Source organism: Salvelinus fontinalis, chromosome 39 (assembly GCF_029448725.1).
Source record: "Salvelinus fontinalis isolate EN_2023a chromosome 39, ASM2944872v1, whole genome shotgun sequence".
In the NCBI taxonomy this organism is placed as follows: domain Eukaryota; kingdom Metazoa; phylum Chordata; class Actinopteri; order Salmoniformes; family Salmonidae; genus Salvelinus; species Salvelinus fontinalis.
Window position 1 is genome coordinate 19,490,399 of NC_074703.1, and position 20,574 is coordinate 19,510,972.

The 20,574-nt window shown below is 44.7% G+C and overlaps 1 protein-coding gene across 1 annotated transcript in view; it reads right to left on the reverse strand.

Moving 5' to 3' along the window:
- The window catches only part of LOC129838398 (mucin-2-like), a 32,773-nt gene extending 28,720 nt beyond the window's left edge, over window positions 1-4,053 (reverse strand). The window contains exon 1 of the mRNA XM_055905323.1: window positions 3,846-4,053. Coding sequence (XP_055761298.1) covers window positions 3,846-4,053 — 208 coding nt within the window. The remainder of the gene's footprint in view (window positions 1-3,845) is intronic.
- Window positions 4,054-20,574: the final 16,521 nt, after the last annotated feature.

Genomic DNA, 20,574 nt, shown 5'->3' on the forward strand with positions numbered 1-20,574 from the left:
CTCAAGAGGGACGGATCCAAAATGTCCCCCACCGGTACCCAGCATCTCTCCTCCGGACCGTACCCCTCCCAGTCCACGAGGTACTGCAGGCCCCTCACCCGGCGTCTTGAGTCCAGAATGGCTCGTATCCTATACGCCGGGGACCCCTCGATGTCGAGAGGGGGAGGAGGGACCTCCGGTACCTCACCTTCCTGCAGGGGACCAGCTACCACCGGCCTGAGGAGAGACACATGAAACGAGGGGTTAATACGATAGTAAGAGGGAAGTTGTAACCTATAACACACCTCGTTTATCCTCCTCAGGACTTTAAATGGCCCCACACACTGCGGCCCCAGCTTCCGGCAGGGCAGGCGGAGGGGCAGGTTTCGGGCCGAGAGCCAGACCCTGTCCCCTGGTGCGAACACAGGGGCCTCACTGCGGTGGCGGTCAGCGCTCCTCTTCTGCCGTTCACTGGCCTGCTTGAGAGAGTCCTGGACCGCTCGCCAGGTCTCTCTAGAGCGCTGTACCCACTCCTCCACCGCAGGAGCTTCAGTCTGGCTCTGATGCCACGGAGCCAGGACCGGCTGGTACCCTAGTGCACACTCGAAGGGCGACATGTTCGTTGATGAGTGGCGGAGTGAGTTCTGGGCCAACTCCGCCCACGGGACGTACCTCGCCCATTCACCTGGCCGGTCCTGGCAATACGACCTCAGAAACCTACCCACCTCCTGGTTCACTCTTTCCACCTGCCCATTACTTTCGGGGTGATACCCAGAGGTGAGGCTGACCGAGACCCCCAGACGCTCCATAAACGCCCTCCATACCCGGAACATGAACTGGGGACCTCGATCAGATACGATATCCTCCGGCACCCCGTAATGCCGGAAGACGTGGGTAAATAGAGCCTCCTCAGTCTGTAGGGCCGTAGGGAGACCAGGCAATGGGAGGAGACGACAGGACTTAGAGAACCGATCCACAACGACCAAAATGGTAGTGTTCCCCTGAGATGGAGGAGGATCCGTCAAAAAATCTACCGATAGATGAGACCATGGCCGTTGTGGAACCGGAAGGGGTTGTAACTTCCCCCTCGGTAGGTGCCTAGGAGCCTTACTCTGAGCGCATACCAAGCAGGAGGAGACATAGAGTCTCACGTCCTTAGCCAAGGTGGGCCACTAGTATTTCCCTCTAAGACCACGCACTGTCCTCTCCACCCCCGGATGACCCGAAGCAGGTAGTGTGTGAGCCCACCGAATCAATCGATCACGGACACCAAGCGGTACGTACCTCAGGCCAGTCGGACACTGGGACGGCGCAGGTTCTACCCTCAACGCCCGCTCGATGTCCGCGTCCACCTCCCATACCACTGGAGCCACCAGACAAGAGGCGGGAAGGATGGGAGTCGGATCGATGGGCCGGTCATAGAGACGAGACAGCGCGTCGGCCTTAGTGTTGAGGGAACCTGGTCGGTAAGAGATCGTAAATCTAAAACGAGTAAAGAACATGGCCCACCTCGCCTGACGCGGATTCAGTCTCCTCGCCTCTCGGATATACTCCAGATTGCGATGGTCAGTCCAGATGAGAAAAGGGTACTTAGCCCCCTCAAGCCAGTGTCTCCACACCTTCAGGGCTTTTACCATAGCGAGTAGCTCCCTGTCCCCCACATCATAGTTCCGCTCCGCCGGACCCAGCTTCTTAGAAAAGAAAGCACAGGGACGGAGCTTCGGTGGCGTGCCCGAGCGCTGTGATAGCACGGCTCCAACACCAGCCTCGGATGCATCCACCTCCACTATGAACGCTAATGAAGGGTCCGGATGCGCCAACACGGGAGCCTCAGTAAACCGTGCCTTCAACTGGTTGAAAGCTCCCTCTGCCTCGGCCGACCACTGTAGACGCACCGGCCCTCCCTTTAGCAGTGAGGTAATGGGTGCCGCCACTTGGCCAAAACCCCGGATAAACCTCCGGTAGTAATTGGCAAACCCTAAAAACCGCTGCACCTCCTTTACCGTGGTTGGAGTCGGCCAATTACGCACGGCGTTAACGCGATCACTCTCCATCACCACCCCTGAGGTGGAAATGCGATAACCCAGGAAGGAAACGGCTTGTTTGGAGAACACACATTTCTCAGCCTTGACGTATAGGTCATGCTCCAGCAGCCTCCCAAGGACCCTGCGCACCAGGGAGACATGCGCGGCGCGTGTAGCAGAATAGATCAAGATGTCATCAATATACACTACCACACCCTGCCCGTGCATGTCCCTGAGAATCTCATCTACAAAGGATTGGAAAACGGCTGGAGCATTCTTTAACCCATACCAACCCATGACGAGGTACTCATAGTGGCCTGATGTGGTACTAAACGCTGTTTTCCACTCGTATTCTCCCCGAATACGCACCAGATTATACGCACTCCTGAGATCCAGTTTTGTGAAGAAACGTGCTCCGTGGAATGATTCCACCGCCGTAGCGATGAGAGGTAGCGGATAACTAAATCCCACTGTGATTGAATTTAGACCTCGATAATCAATGCACGGACGCAGACCTCCCTCCTTCTTCCTCACAAAAAAGAAACTCGAGGAGACGGGTGACATGGAGGGCCGAATGAACCCCTGTCTCAGAGCTTCCGTGACATATGTCTCCATAGCCAACGTCTCCTCCTGTGACAAGGGGTACACATGACTCCTGGGAAGTGCAGCGTTCTCCTGGAGGTTTATCACGCAATCCCACCGTCGATGAGGTGGTAATTTGGTCGCTTTCTTCTTACTAAAAGCGATAGCCAAATCGGCATATTCTGGGGGAATGCGCACAGTGGAAACCTGGTCTGGACTCTTCACCGAGGTGGCACCGATGGAAACTCCCACACACCTACCTGAACACTCCTCTGACCACCCCTGAAGAGCTCCCTGTCTCCAGGAAATGAGGGGATTGTGAATGACTAGCCAAGGAACCCCCAACACCACTGGAAACCCAGGTGAATCAATAAGGTAGAAACTAATCTGCTCCCTATGATCCCCCTGCGTTACCATGTCCAGCGGAATTGTGGCCTCCCTGATCAGCCCTGACCCTAGCGGTCGGCTATCTAAGGAGTGCACAGGGAAAGGAGGGTCTATCTGTACAAACGGAATACCCAACTTACGGGCTAGACCGCGATCCATAAAACTCCCAGCTGCGCCTGAGTCTACTAGCGCCTTATGCTGGAGAGAAGGGAAAAACGCAGGGAAAAAAATAACCAAAAACATGTGACCGACAGGAAGCTCTGGGTGAGTCTTGTGCCTACTCACCTGGGGTGACCGAGGAGTATTCCGCCTGCCATCTCTACTCCCAGAGGCGCTCCTCCAACACCGGTCTGAAGTGTGTCCTCTCCTGCCACAATAGGTGCAAGAGAAGCCACCTCCTCCGGCCCCCCTAGATGCAGCCCCTCCCAACTCCATCGGAGTTGAAGCGGGAGGGCTGGGAGGTGGAACTGACAGGACCCCCTCTGAACGCCCGCGGGCAGCTAGCAGGTTGTCCAGTCGTATAGACATGTCAATTAGCTCATCGAGAGAGAGTGTAGTGTCCCGACAAGCTAGCTCCCGACGGACGTCCTCCCGAAGGCTACATCGATAATGGTCCATCAGGGCCCTGTCATTCCACCCCGCACCAGCAGCCAAGGTCTGGAACTCCAAGGCGAAGTCTTGCGCACTCCTCGTCTCCTGCCTGAGGTGGAACAGTCGCTCACCCACCGCTCGGCCCTCCTGAGGGTGGTCAAATACGGCCCGAAAGCGGCGGGTGAACTCTGGGTAGTGGTCTCGAACCGAGTCTGGGCCGTTCCAGACCGCATTAGCCCATTCCAGGGCCCTACCCGTCAGACAGGAGATGAGGAGGCTAACACTCTCCTCTCCAGAGGGAGTCGGATGAACGGTGGCCAAGTAGAGCTCCAACTGGAGCAAAAACCCCTGGCACCCAGCCACCGCTCCGTCGTACTCCCTTGGGAGCTCGAGACGCAATGCGCCTGAACCAGATGCCGACGTTGATGGAGAAGGTTGCGCCGTCTGGGAAGGAGCTGGTGTAGATGTCGGGATACCACTCCTCTCCCATCGTTCCATCCTCTCCATCATCATGTCCATCGCCGACCCTATCCGATAGAGAACGGCGGTGTGATGAAGGACACGCTCCTCCATCGATGGAAGAGGGGTGGTTGCTGCTTCTGCTGACTCCATTTAATGGTGCGGGCTTCTGTAACCAATCCAGTGGTGGAATAAAAGAGTCAGGTGCAGAGAGCAGGAATATCCTCAACAAGTGGATGTTTATTCCTTATAGAAATAACATACAATACGGCGACGCCACACAAAACACTGGGCGCGTAAAGAATACTGTCCAAGGAAAAATGTATCACAGAAATCCACTACTGAACACCACCAACACGAAACAGAAAAACAAGCCCGCACAAAAGTCAGCGGGCAAACTGGGTTTAAATAACCCCTAACCTAAACACACAACAGGTGAAACAAATTAGACCAACTCAAAAGAAAACAGAAAAGGGGATCGGTGGCAGCTAGTAGACCGGAGACGACGACCGCCGAGCGCCGCCCGAACGGGAAGAGGCACCTTCCTCGGCGGGATTCGTAACAGATATACACTATGGTGGTCCTCAAGGACGTTGCCTAGGCCCACTTCTCTACTCTATCTTTACTAATGATTTACCTTCAGTAATGAACAAAGCAAGAGTGGTCATGTATGCTGAGGACTACAATGTATAGTGCAGCATCAGAATGTAATGAGCTAACAGACGGACTGAGCAGTGAACTAAGAATTGTGTCTGAGTGGGTTGATATGAAGAAATTGGTGTTGAACTTTTTTTAAACTAAATGTATTGTATTTGTTTCAAGATATATGCTTGCTGATGTTCCCCAATTAAATTTGTCGATGAACAGAACACATGTAGAGAAAGTGAAAAAACAAAACTACTAGGCGTCATGTTGGACCCAGCTTTATCATGGTCAGATCACATAGATAATATTGTTATTAAGATGGGCAAGGGAATTGCTGTTACAAGAAAATGTTCAGAGTATGTAACATAGATCACTCTGAATCAGGTGATTCAATCCCTGATCCTATCACACTTAGAGTACTGTCCGGTTATATGGTCAATCCCTGATCCTATCACACTTAGAGTACTGTCCGGTTATATGGTCATCTGCAGCAAAGAAATATATAAAAAAAGCTCCAAATGGCTCAGAACAGGGCTGCCAGATTAGCTTTTCATTGCTCTAACTGTATGAATATTATCCAAATGCATCAGAATCTCTCATGGCTTCACGTTAAAAACACATTACTATCTAGTCTCCTGATTTTCTTTAGGAACATTATATCTTTTTTTAAACAATATTTTTCAGTCCAGTTAGTACATACTAGCAACACGCATAACCACCCAATCAGACAAGCAAATTCAGGGCAGCTAAAACAACCCAAGCCAAGGACAAATTGCCTTAAATCTACAGTTTTATATAGAGCCATAGATGAATGGAACTCTTTACCAATCCATATTTCTCAGGGAAAAATTAAATCCACCTTCAAGAAAAAAATAATAGAACATCTAATGTGATAGACCATATGACTGGACAGCAAATAGAAAGCATCAACTGAATGTTAAATGTGTTTCCTGTCAAGTATTTTAATTATCTTATTGTCTACTTGTTGAATGTTTGTAAAGTCTTGATTGTGGTTGTTTGTAATGTCTTGTTAATTGGTGTTGGAGCCCAGGAAGATTTGCTAGCGTTACAGCGCTAATAAAAATTGGCTTCATGGTGAAATTCCTGAACGGTTTCCTTCCTCTCCGGCAACTGAGTTAGGAAGGACGCCTGTATATTTGTAGTGACTGAGTGTATGGATACAGCATCCAAAGTGTAATTAATAACTTCACAATAACTTTTACCCATCTACCAATAGGTGCCCTTCTTTGCGAGGCAATGGAAAACCTCCCTGGTATTTCATATCAAATAAAATTGTATTTGTCAAGTGCGCTCGCAGCATGGTAGGCGAACATCTTACTTTTATTTAAAATGAACACCAAAAACCAACAAAATACAAACCGACCGTAAAGTTCTCTAGGCTATGCAGCAACTAACAAAATCAAGATCCCACAAACTAAGGTGGAAAACATGATCCCCAATCAGAGACAACGATAGACAAAGAAACAAAGAAACGATAGACAAAGAAACGGCCAACAAAGAAATAGAAAAACATAGATTGCCCACCCTAGTCACACCCTGACCTAACCAAAATAGAGAATAAAAAGGATCTCTAAGGTCAGGGCGTGACACTTACAGTGAAATGCTTACTTACAAGCCCTTGCTTGTAAGTAAAAATGCTTACTTACAATGCAGTTTTAAGAAAATACCCCAAAAAGTAAGAGATAAGAATAACTAATAATTAAAGAGCAGCAGTAAATAAAAATAGTGGGGCTATATACAGGGGCTGTCAGGGACGTCGTTGGAAGAAGACCAAGGTGCAGCGTTGTAAGCGTACATTTCTTTTATTTTGATAAATGTCGCCAACACAACAAAGAACAAAGGAAACGACCGTGAAGCTTACTTAGGCTATAATGCCACTAACAAAGACAACTACCCACAATCACAAGTGGGAAAAAGGGCTGCCTAAGTATGATTCCCAATCAGAGACAACGATAGATAGCTGTCCCTGATTGAGAACCATACCCGGCCAAAACATAGAAAACACAAATCATAGAAATACAGGACATAGAATGCAAAACATAGAATGCCCACCCCAAATCACACCCTGACCAAACCAACTAGAGACATAAAAAGGCTCTCTAAGGTCAGGGCCTGACAGGGGCTACCGGTACAGAGTCAAAGTTAATGTGCGGGGGCACCGGTGTCGAGGTAATTGAGGTAATATGTACATGTAGGTAGAGTTATTAAAGTGACTATGCATAGATAATAACAGAGTAGCAGCAGCGCTCCGTGTAGGGGGGGGGGGGGTGGCAATGCAAATAGTCTGGGTAGCCATTTTATTAGATGTTCAGAAGTCTTATGGCTTGGGGTAGAAGCTATTTAGAAGCCTCTTGGACCTAGACTTGGTGTTTCAGTACCGCTTGCCATGCGGTAGCTGAGAGAACAGTCTATGACTAGGGTGGCTGGAGTCTTTGACAATTTTTAGGGCCTTCCTCTGACACCGCCTGGTATAGAGGTTCTGGATGGCAGGAAGCTTGGCCCGGTGAAGAACTAGGCCGTACGCAGGACCCTCTGTAGTGCCTTGCGGTTGGAGGCCAAGCAGTTGCCATACCAGGCAGTGATGCAACCTGTCAGGATGCTCTCGATGGTGCAGCTGTAAAACCTTTTGAGGATCTGAGGACCCATGACAAATCTTTTCAGTCTCCTGAGGAGAAATAGGTTTTGTTAAGCCCTCTTCACAACTGTCTAGGTGTGCTTGGACCATGTTAGTTTGTTGGTGATGTGGACGCCAAGGAACTTGAAGCTATCAACCTGCTCCACTACAGCCCCATCGATGAGAATGGGGGCGTGCACGGTCCTCCTTTTCCTGTAGTCCACAATCATCTCCTTTGTCTTGATCACATTTAGGGAGAGGTTGTTGTCCTTGTAACCACATTGTCAGGTCTATGACCTCCTCGCTATAGGCTGTCTCATCATTGTCAGTGCTGATGACACTGTTGTGTCTTCAGCAAACTTAATGATGGTGTTGGAGTCGTGCCTGGCTGTGTAGTCATGAGTGAACAGGGAGTACAGGGGGCTGAGCACGCACCCCTGAGGGGCCCCCGTGTTGAGGATCAGCGTGGCAGATGTGTTGTTATCTACCCTTACCACCTGGGGGTGGCCCGTCAGGAAGTCCAGGATCGAGATGCAAAGGGAGGTGTTTAGTTCCAGGGTCCTTAGCTTAGTGATGAGCTTTAAGGGCACCATGGTGTTTAATGCTGAGCTGTAGTCAATGAATAGCATTATCACATACAGTGGGGCAAAAAAGTATTTAGTCAGCCACCAATTGTGCAAGTTCTCCCACTTAAAAAGATGAGAGAGGCCTGTAATTTTCATCATAGGTACACTTCAACTATGACAAAATAAGAAAAAAAAATCCAGAAAATCACATTGTAGGATTTTTTATGAATTTATTTGCAAATTATGGTGGAAAATAAGTATTTGGTCAATAACAAAAGTTTATCTCAATACTTTGTTATATACCCTTTGTTGGCAATGACAGAGGTCAAACGTTTTCTGTAAGTCTTCGCAAGGTTTTCACACACTGTTGCTGGTATTTTGGCCCATTCCTCCATGCAGATCTCCTCTAGAGCAGTGATGTTTTGGGGCTGTTGCTGGGCAACACAGACTTTAAACTACCTCCAAAGATTTTCTATGGGGTTGAGATCTGGAAACTGGCTAGGCCACTCCAGGACCTTGAAATGCTTCAGGACCTTACGAAGCCACTCCTTCGTTGCCCGGGCGGTGTGTTTGGGATCAAAACGTGGCTGAAAGATCCAGCCACGTTTCATCTTCAATGCCCTTGCTGATGGAAGGAGGTTTACACTCAAAATCTCACGATACATGGCCCCATTCATTCTTTCCTTTATACGGATCAGTCGTCCTGGTCCCTTTGCAGAAAAACAGCCCCAAAGCATGATGTTTCCACACCCATGCTTCACAGTAGGTATGGTGTTCTTTGGATGCAACTCAGCATTCTTTGTCCTCCAAACACGACGAGTTGAGTTTTTACCAAAAAGTTCTATTTTGGTTTCATCTGACCACATGACATTCTCCCAATCTTCTTCTGGATCATCCAAATGCTCTCTAGCAAACTTCAGGCGGGCCTGGACATGTACTGGCTTAAGCAGGGGGACACGTCTGGCACTGCAGGATTTGAGTCCCTGGCGGCGTAGTGTGTTACTGATGGTAGGCTTTGTTACTTTGGTCCCAGCTCTCTGCAGGTCATTCACTAGGTCCCCCCGTGTGGTTCTGGGATTTTTGCTCACCCTTCTTGTGATCATTTTGACCCCACGGGGTGAGATCTTGCGTGGAGCCCCAGATCAAGGGAGATTATCAGTGGTCTTGTATGTCTTCCATTTCCTAATAATTGCTCCCACAGTTGATTTCTTCAAACCAAGCTGCTTACCTATTGCAGATTCAGTCTTCCCAGCCTGGTGCAGGTCTACAATTTTGTTTCTGGTGTCCTTTGACAGCTCTTTGGTCTTGGCCATAGTGGAGTTTGGAGTGTGACTGTTTGAGGTTGTGGACAGGTGTCTTTTATACTGATAACAAGTTCAAACAGGTGCCATTAATACAGGTAACGAGTGGAGGACAGAGGAGCCTCTTAAAGAAGAAGTTACAGGTCTGTGAGAGCCAGAAATCCTGCTTGTTTGTAGGTGACCAAATATTTATTTTCCACCATAATTTGCAAATAAATTCATAAAAAATCCTACAATGTGATTTTCTGGATTTTTCTTCTCTCATTTTGTCTGTCATAGTTGAAGTGTACCTATGATGAGAATTACAGGCCTCTCACATCTTTTTAAGTGGGAGAACTGGCACAATTGGTGGCTGACTAAATACTTTTTTGCCCCACTGTAGGTGTTCCTTTTGTCCAGGTGTGAAAGGGCAGTGTGGAGTGCAATAGAGATTGCATCAGTTGTGGATCTGTTGGTGCGTTATGCAAATTGGAGTGGGTCTCGGGTTTCTGGGATAAAGTGTTGATGTGAGCCATGACCAGCCTTTCAAAGCATTTCATGGCTACAGACGTGAGTGCTACGAGTCGGTAGTCATTTAGGCAGGTTACCTTAGTGTTCTTGGGCACAGGGACTACGGTGGTCTGCTTGAAAAATGTTGGTATTACAGACTCACAGGGAGAGTTTGAAAATGTAATTGAAGACACTTGCCAGTTGGTCAGCGCATGCTCCGAGTACACGTCCTGGTAATCTGGCCCTGCGGCCTTGTGAATGTTGACCTGTTACTCACATCGGCTGCGGAGAGCGTGATCACACTGTTGTTCGGAAACAGCTGATGCTCTCATGCACGTTTCAGTGTTACTTGCCTCGAAGCAAGCATAGAAGTTATTTAGCTTGTCTGGTAAGCTCGTGTCACTGGGCAGCTCTCGGCTGTGCTTCCCTTTGTAGTCTGTAATAGCTTGCAAGCCCTGCCACATCCAGTGAGCGTTGGAGCCGGTGCGGTACGATTCGATCTTAGTCCTGAATTGATGCTTTGCCTGTTTGATGGTTCATCGGAGGGCATAGCGGGATTTATTAAAGCTTCCCGCTCCTTGAAAGCGGCAGCTCTACCTTTTAGCTCAGTGTGAATATTGCCTGTAATCCATTTGTGGTTGAATCTGTGTTTGAAAGGGACCTTACAGATAATTTTATGTGTGGGGTACAGAGATGAGGTAGTCGTTAAAAATAATACAAATATAAACAATCAATTGCGTATAGAATTAGTCCAAGCAACTTATGTGACACATTTTTATTCCTGCACTTATTCAGGCTTGCAATAACAAAGGGGTCGAATACTTATTGACTAATGTCAGCTTTCCATTTTTTTATTAATTTGTTTAAAAAAAAAAAAACATTAACATAATTCCACTTGACATTATGGACAGAGCCAAAAAAACTACATTTAACCAATTTTCAACTCAGGCTGTAACACAACAAAATGTGGAACAAGTCCAGGGGTGTGAATACTTTCTGAAGGCAACTTAACAGATGCATTCACATTCAGTTTTCTAAATTCAGATTCAGAACCAGAGACAACATTTAGGTACTTTGCCAGCCAGGAAAGGTAGAGAAGAACAGAAAGAATCAAACGCTCTCTGTGGTCAACAGAAGCTTCTGATGGTTTCTGTAGCCAATGTGGCATGTTGAATTTATTTTCTTCCTATAAATGTGGCTCTAGCATGTGAACTGTTTTGGCTATGATGATCACAGGCAGCGTAGGACACGCAGAACATGTTAAAAGGGGGGTGTCACCAAAACCGCAACTTGGCCCCCATAAGTAATTATCCATGTCATTGCCCTTCTAAGGATATTTTTTCCAATCCCTATTCAATCTTGCTCTTTTGACTGACTGGGTTCAAACCGGGTCTCCAGCATGTCACAAGACTGTGTTAGCTCACTTAGCCAAAGCCCATAGGGGTGAGTTCAGGAAGCTAACACAAGTCTTCAAGTCTCCAGCAAGTTTACTCATCAAAGAGCGTGGTTCATCGAACCACCTCAGTTACATTTCACCCCCTTTGACCCCATACTCAGAGATCACGGCACCAACATAACTGACTGGGTTTGCAATCAGGCCTACTGCACAACAACACGTTCTATGGCAAAGAGAAGCAGAAGGATCTGTGCACCCCATTTAATGAGAGTGAAACAGAGGTGGCTTAGTGATCCATGCATGAGATGACCAACCTTACCTGAAGACATGTTATTTTGACTGAGGAGGTTCTAAGCCGGGTCTCCTGTGCACCAGACCATGTCTCAGACAAGTCACTCATCGCTTAAATGATTAAATATTAAACCTTTAAAACCTCTCACTAAATACTGCAAGTTATACCACAATGGTTCTCCAGCAGATTATTAAGAAAGGCTCATCCTTTGTTCTAAAATGGCCTTTGTGCCTTTATACAGATAACAACTTCTCATGTCCGACTAATTGAAAATTCAACAAGCCACACAAAGCTGGTTTCAATTTCAGTTTTATCCTCCAGAAAAGATAGAACAGATATTACAACAAATGCTATGGTTAAACTCAAATATACTGATTCATTAAAAAAAAGTATCCTTTATGGAAAAAAGGATACTTTAAAAAAATTATATTTCTTAATGATATGAATAGAAACGGGGGAGTTATGTCACATATGTAGCTATCGAAAATGAATGGGAATATCTGCTCAATCCAAATGTACCACCAACTGACTGCAGAAATACCACAAAAACGGAGGAGGCAAGTGGAAAAGGGAGAAGGTAGGGAACTTGTTCGTACCGATTCCATGGCACATGGTTTATGGACTGGTACAAAAAAACAGCACTTGATTCAACACTTAGAGTTTTTCAATTTAAATGATTATATCAAATTCTTGCCACCAACAGAATTCTACATTTGAAGTCGGAGGTTTACATACACTTACGTCGGAGTCATTCAAACTCATTTTTCAACCAGTCCACAAATTCTTTGTTAAAAAATGACAACCTTACTCATCACGCGACCACCGGACCACCTGTGTTACACTTCACCTTCCTTTGACCTCCTCTTTGAAGAGACCGCTGCAAGCAGGACCAAAGCCTCAGCTTTATCTCAGCAGGCTAACAAAGTCTTAACCCAGTCAACCACATATTACCCTTATAATGAGTGCCCTTGTCGGAGACTTGAACATGTCTAAAATTGTTTGGGGAACACAACAACCGACACCACGTGTCCTTTCTTCTTTCCTTTATCATTGAAAACATGTTGACATTCTCACTTTCAAAGTGGTGTATTAAATACAAAGATAACTTGTTCCCTGAAGTCTACTGTCTTTTAATGAAATAGGATCTGATATGATATACTTTGTCACTTTTAAGAAATGTGACAACAAACCTGCCACTCTACAGTATGTAAAGTCCCATATAAATATATTATATCCAGCAGAGAGGTAACGTTTCCAATCTTTTACAAAAAGATAGGATATGTCTAAATAAAGATGTTTAGCTTTACAGCTTTAGTGGCATTGCATATTTACCCGATTACACTCTAGGGCAGGGTTTCCCAAACTCGGTCATCCCCCCCCCCCCCCAGCTGTGTAATGCTAGGGCAAAAAACTAAACGTGATGTCTTAATGTTAAGATGGTGTGGAATATCAAATCAAATGAAACAAGTATGCCATTTATAGACATTTTTGAAAATATGACCATACATCAGATTTTTGGTTGATATTTTGACCCCTCAGTCCCATTAAAGGGGCAATATGTAGTTCAAACAATAACAAAGCGGACTCCCCTCCACTGTAAGCAGCTGATGGATGGGACTGGAGAAATGTAACCAGTCAAATTCATATAGAGTTATGGATGCAAGGACTGACCATCCATGATACTGTATAAAAATGATAGTTTTAACCATGTTTTGAGGCTATACAGTGTTTGTTTACAATCACATTGCATAAAAACAATAGGGTAAAACAAGCCTATATACAGTGACTTTTTTGTCAACAATATACACAAAATAATGTCAAAGTAGAATTTTTTTTTTTTAAAGATGAATACAAAATTCATCACTAAAATATGGTTGTTGCATAAATATTCAGCCCCTTGTTTAGGCAAGCCTAATTTAGTTCAGTAGTAAAATTTGGCTTAACATATCATATAAGTTACATGGACTCACTCTGTGTGAAATAATAGGGGTTGACATGATTTTTGAATGACTAACCCTTCCTCTCTCCCCCATACATACAACATCTGTAAGGTCCCTCAGTCAACTATTGAATTTCAAGCACAGATTCAATAACAAAGACCCCATAAATAAGGGTGATTGGTAGATGGATGAAAATAATAAATCAGACATTGGATATCTCTTTAAGCATGGTCAAATTAATAATGATGTATTAAACCACCCAGACACATCAAACATACAGTTGTACTTCTGAACTGAACTGCAGGACAGGAATGAAAATGCTTAGGGATGTTACTGCAAAGCCAATGCTGATTTTACAGCTACAGAGTTCAATGGCTGTGATTGGATAAAACTGACAATGTATAAACAGCACTGTACAATAATTACCTAAATGACAGCAGAGTGAAAATAAGAATTCAAAGAGATTAAAACATTCCAAACCTTGCAACAAGGCAGTAAAGTTGTTTGATTGGAGGTGGCACAACCAATTCCTGAGTGTAAGGGGGCAATTACCTTTTCACACAGAGGAATTGGGTGACCATAACTTTGTAAATTAAATAAATAAAATAAGGATAACTTTTGTGTTATTTGTAAACTCAGGTCCCCTTTATCGAATATTAGGTTTTAGTTGAAGATAAGATAACATTCAGTAACAAAAATAGAGAAAATCAGAAAAGGGGCAAATACTTTATCACGGCACTATAGGTCATACACCTGGTTGAGAAATTCTTCAGTAAATAGAGTATTGTAATAACATGGGCGGTGTTCCTAACCGGTGAAATATTATCTTAATCTCGTTACCAGGAAGGAGGAAGAAATTGTACCTGTTTTGCATACACATAAGGAAGCAACAATTTTCTTTACTGAAGGTAGTGCACTATCTAAGGTATAGAGTGCCATTTCAGACGCAGCCAGTGGGCTTCAAGGCTTTAAGGTGCAATTGGGGGGGGGGGGGTTCTGGCAGTTGTAGATACAATACAGTAGGTGTCCTGGAGGGCAGGCAGTATGCACCCAATGGGCCCTCTGGGACAGGGCAAATTTCATCAGCCTCCTGAGGTTAAAGAGTCGCTGTCGTTCCTTCTTCAGTAGGGTGTCCGTGTGGTTTGATCATTTCAGATTGAACGTGAAGTTCAGGAGGAACCGTGTGGTTCCTCCTGAAGTCCACAATCATCTCCTTTGTTTTTGCCAACATTGAGGGAGAGGTTGTTTACGTGGCACCACACTGTCAGAGTGCCTACCTCCTCCCGGTAGGCCATCTCGTCGTTGTTGGTAATCAGGTCTACTATTGTCATGTCGTCCACGAACTTGATGATGGAGTTCGAACTGTGTGGGTATAAAGGGGTTACAGGAGGGAACTGAGCACGCACCCTTATGGGGCCCCCGTGTTGAGGATCAGTTGCCTAGCTTCACCACCTGGGGGCGGCTTGTCAGGAAGGCCAGGACCCAGTTGCATAGGGAGGAGTTCAGTCCCAGGGCTGTGAGCATTGTGGTGAGCTTAGAGGGCACTATGGTATTAAAGGCCGAGCTGTAGTCGATGAACAGTATCCTCACATAGGCATTTCTCTTGTTCAGATGGGTGAGGGCAGTGTGCAGTGCAATGGCAATTGCATCGTCCTATAGCGGGGCGGTAGGAAAATTGGAGAGGGTCGAGTGTGTCGGGGAGGGAGGAGGTGACAGAAGTGAGTTCTACGGGTCGGTAGTCAATCAGTTAAGTTACCTTCCCTTTCTTGGGCACGGGGATGACAGTAGACATCTTGAAGCAGTTGGGGATAACGGCCTGAGCTAGAGAGATTGAAAATGTCAGAAAACTCAACAGCTAGCTGGTCTGTACACGTGGCTTGAGATGTCGTTTGGGCCGGCAGCCTTGCGAGGGTTAACACGTTTGAATTACTTACAGACATTGTCTGTGGAGACCATAAGCTGGTAGCCCTCGTTGTCCTCAGGGGCTCTCCTTGGCAGCTCAGAGTTGTTTTGTGTGAGAAAGTGTGAGAAAGTGTGAGAAAGAGAAAGAGCTCGTCCGGTAGGGTGCCATTAGCGTCCGAGACGTGACTGGACTTCCTTTTGAAATCAGTGATCGTTAGAAACCTCTGCCAGGGGACTGGGGGTGATGGTTGTGAAGGGGCAGACACAGACACCTGGATAGCAAGTTGATGTTTTGTGCCGTTCTGCCTTTGCTTTAGCCGAGGGCCGCTCTCCCGATTAGATCCCCACCAGCCCTCTGTAGTGGTTGTGTAGGTGTGCGTACATATAATTATTGTTTGTACTTTATAATTATTTTCTCTTAGCATTTTACTATTATGTATGTGTATATTTTAAATTAGTGTAGATTATTACTCTGAGGCATGAATGTTTGTGTATGTATGTGTATGTATGTGTATATATGCATATGTATATAGGTATGGGTGTGTGTGTGTGTGTGTGTATATGTATATATTTTTTTAAATATATACTTTTATATGTATTTTTTGGGGGTGTATGTGTGTGTGTGTGTTTGTATGTGTGTATGTACGTATGTATGTATGTGTGTGTATGTGTGTATGTATATGTGTGTGTATGTATATATATATATATATATGTATATATGTATGTGTATGTATATGTATATTAATATATAACCTTTTTATTTATTTATTTTCTGACTGGGGGGTACATTTAATTTAGAAAAATTCTTGTTTCCGATCTAACCCACAATATGTAAATGTACTGCTGTCTATGTCAGTTGCGGATGGTTCATGTTTAGACCGGCATTGCTTAGCAATATAATCTTGTGATGCTATATCTTGCTTATCTCAGGGATTGACCCAAGATGACGCTTAAGTGCGCAATATGTTTAAGTTGCAACTTATTCTGTTTAGGTGTATTAGATGCTAATTGAACACTTTATTCGCGGGAGCCTCCTCAGTTCATATGTTAGTAGAAGTTCTAGGATAGTGAGAGGTGAACGTATAGTTGGGATTTTATTTTTGTTTTACCTCTTGTTCGAGGTCGCGCCGTGCTTTTTTGGCATCGGCCAGACAATGTGTTTATTATTTTATTTTTTCTATTTTTTTCTCTCCTATTTGTGTATGCCTGTTAAAGGTGGGTTGATCGGGGGGGTAAATAGTGGGGAAAGTAGGGGAACAGGGTGGGAAGTAAAGGTGCTTGCAGGGGGGGAGGGGCTGGCTGGATACTGCTCGGGTGTAGCTGCTACATATGCTGATCGTGATGGTTTGGTGCGCTTTCTTACCTTTTTATTACATGAGTTACATGTTATGCAGGCCACCATAGGAACTACAAATGAGAGGGGGGCGGGGCTCACATTCACTTCCTGGAATGTCAAGGGTTTAAACGAACCAATTAAGAGAGGCAAGGTCCTAGCCCACTTGAAAGCACTCTCGTCTGATATTATATTTTTGCAAGAAACCCATCTGAAAAATAATTCTCATAGCAGACTTAAATGTAGGTGGGTGGGGCAAGTGTATCACTCTAACTTCTCTGCCAAAACGAGAGGCACAGCGATTCTGGTACGGAAAGGAATTCCCTTTCTACATAAAACCACTATTGTGGATAAAGAGGGTCGTTATGTGATCGTAATAGGAGAGATCCACTCTACTTCTATAACTCTACTAAATATCTATGACCAAACATTGATAACCCCTCTTTTTTCAAAAGAGTCCTTGCCCTGATTCCAGATATCTCCCATACTAACCTGGTCATTGGAGGGGACCTTTACTTTTTGGTTGATGCTAAACTACTCCCCCATACCTGTAATGTGAAGTATCATGATATTATAATCTCGGACCACAGTCCACTCACCTTCTCCCTGAGATTGGGTGGCATCGTACCAAACGAGAGGGTCTGGAGGTTAAATCCTCAGCTCCTCACAGAACCAACATTCTGTGAACATCTTAAAGACCAAATTACATTTTTCTTTGATACCAACGACAACACAGAGACTTCCCCAGCATTACTGTGGGAAACACTTAAGGCTTATTTGAGAGTCTGTATCATCTCCTATTAGACTGCCAGGAGTAGGAAAAACAGGGGAAAATTGGTAGAACTGGAGGGACAAATTCACTTACTGGATAGGGAGAATGCTAGACATCCATCTATGGAGAAACATAAAAAAATTACCTCTTTAAAATTTGAATATAATCAGATTCTCTCAGCTAAAATTGCTAAATCTTTTCTCTACGCCAAGCAAAAATATTTTGAGTTTGGTGACAAACCACACAAATTACTCGCCAGACAACTTCGAAAAAATGTGAGTGACCGAATGATTCACAAAGTTAAGTCTGCATCTGGGGAATTACTCTCTTCCCCCAAAGACATCAATGACAGATTCCGTCAGTTTTATGAGACTCTATATACATCTAAAGCAGATCCTAACCCCTTAATTATGCAAAACTGTTTGGAGGACTGTAATCTTCCTGCCCTGAACCAGGAAGATTCTAACTTCCTGAATAAGGAAATATCTCTTGAAGAAATTCGAGAAACAATTAAAACTCTAAAGAGTGGCAAGACCCCGGGCCCAGATGGATACCCTGGTGAATTCTATAAAACATTCAGCAACATGCTCTCTCCCTACCTGCACAAAATGTTGGTTCAGGCCAAGGAGGATGGAGCTCTCCCATCTACTTTGGATGAAGCATTCATTACAGTTATACATAAGAAGGGTAAAGATCCGGAAGAGGTAGGGTCATACAGACCAATATCCCTCCTTAATACAGACCAAAAGATTTTAGCAAAAACCCTGGCTAACAGGCTTAGCACTTTAATTGGCAAATTGGTCCATTCGGACCAGACCGGCTTTATCCCGAACAGAAACTCATTCTTCAATCTCAGGCGCCTCTTCAACATTATGTATTCTCAGAGGTTACCAAACGTGGACCTTGCCGTTATATCTCTTGACGCCGAGAAGGCTTTTGACCAAGTTGAGTGGTCCTATCTATTCAAAGTCCTACAGAAATGTAATATTGGAGATGGGTTCATAAATTGGATCCAGCTTTTATATAGGAAATCCTGTGTGAGAATACTCACTAACCAATCATTGTCGCCCCGATTTAACCTCTACAGAGGGACAAGGCAGGGTTGTGCGAGGTCGCCTATGCTCTTCGCCCTAATCATTGAACCTCTCGCTCAGGAGATTAGATCTGATGCAGCAATACACGGCTATAATACTAAAGATACTCTAAATAAGATTTCCCTATACGCAGATGACATTCTCCTCTATGTAACAGAACCCCAAGCTAGTATTCCAGCTATTCTTGATGTGATTAATTTGTTTGGTACCTTCTCGGGATAAAGAATAAATTGGAACAAGAGTGAATTAATGCCCATACGGTTACAAAATACCTCCTGGCTAGGACATCTTCCAGTTTAGTTATCTTCAGAAAAATGTACCTATCTAGGAATTGTAGTTACCAAACAATACTCCTTACTATTTAAAGAGAATTTCCCCTCTCTGATGCAAAAACTCAAGACAAACATACAATTTTGAAGAACTCTCCCAATTTCTCTGCTCGGAAGAATTAATGCCATTAAAATGGTCTTCCTCCCACAACTGCTCTACCTATACCAGAACATCCCAGTATTCATACCTAAATCCTTTCATAAACAACTGGACTCAATTATCAATCCTTTCATCTGGGATTATAAAACACACAGGATAGGTAAAAAACACCTCTGCAAATCCAAAATGGAAGGAGGATTGTCTCTCCCAAATGTTATATTTTATTACTGGGCCGCTAACCTCCGCGCTGTTACGTTTTTGCTGGATGACGCACGTCCGTCACCCAGCTGGCTTAGTATGGAGCGGGAGGAGTGTCACCCCTTCTCTATTGGTGCTGTGATTTTGTCGCCTGTCAATCTGGAGAGGTCACTTTATCGTAACAATCCTATTATACATAGCACAGTCCGAACTTTGAGCTTAGACCAATGTCATTCATGCTCCCTGTTGCCAGGAACCCCTCCTTTGCCCCCTCTAACCTTGATAACACCTTTGAGCAATGGGGAGAGTATAGGGGATTTATATATAGAAGGGACCTTTGCTTCCTTTGAGTTGCTGAGGGAAACTTATAATCTTCCCAGAAGTAACTTTTTCAGATACCTACAAATCAGAGACTATGTTAGAAAACACCTCCCAACATTTGGGAACGCTAAGCCTTCCATGTTTGACGGATGCATAAAAACATCCCCCACCTCAGACAAACTGATATCTCGTTTATATGATGCTTTTCAATCGGTTAGCACACCTTCTACAGATGCCATTAAGGCAAAATGGGAGGAAGAACTAGGAACTAACATTTCTGTGGCAGACTGGGAAGATAGCTTGGAGTATATCCACACCTGCTCCATTAACTCCAGACATCGTCTCATACAATTCAAGGTATTACACAGATTACACTATTCCAAAACCAAACTGCATAGGATATTTCCTGATACATCCCCTATGTGTGATAAATGTCAGGCTGCACAGGGTACACTACTCCACTGCTTTGCCCTATGCTCTAGCTTGTATGGTTACTGGTGTGGAATTTTTAGGATCCTCTCTGAAGTTCTGGAGACTTCAATTGACCCAGACCCGCTTCTGATAATCCTGGGAGTGTCTGATTCCCTAAACGGATTAACCAACCCTCAAAAACAACTCATCTCTTACAGTCTAATTTTGGCAAAAAAACTAATCTTGTTGTTTTGGAAAAAGAAGGAAGCGCCCACTACCAAATTATGGCTCAGCGAATTGGCAAACACAGTACACTTAGAAAGGATTAGATATATTCTGAACAATAAATTATCAACATTTGATCAAATCTGGCAGCCTTTCCTCTCTTACTTGGACCATTAGGCGCTGTGAATTTGTACTTTTTAACGCACTCTCAATAGTAATATTTTAATCCACCTTTGGGCAGCATGTGCTGGCACCGCCACCCGAGCAGTCGGGAGGGGAATAAGGGGAAGGGATAAAGGGGGGAATAAGTGGGGCAGGGATAAAGGGGGGAATAAGTGGGGGGTGACATCTCCCCTCTTTCTTTCTACCTGTCCTTGTTCTGTATGTCTTGTTTTGTAATATTTGTTTTGTACCCAGAACTCTGGGTCATTTTGTTTCTGTCTGCTCTTTTATGTTTCGATAAAAAATTGTATACCTGCCTTTTATACCTATACACCATTCCTGTGTGTGTTCAATAAAAAATATTTGAACGAGAAACCTCTGCCACATACTCCCGCTGAATCGCTCCTTCGCTTTGTCCCTGTACTGTACTTGTGTCTCACC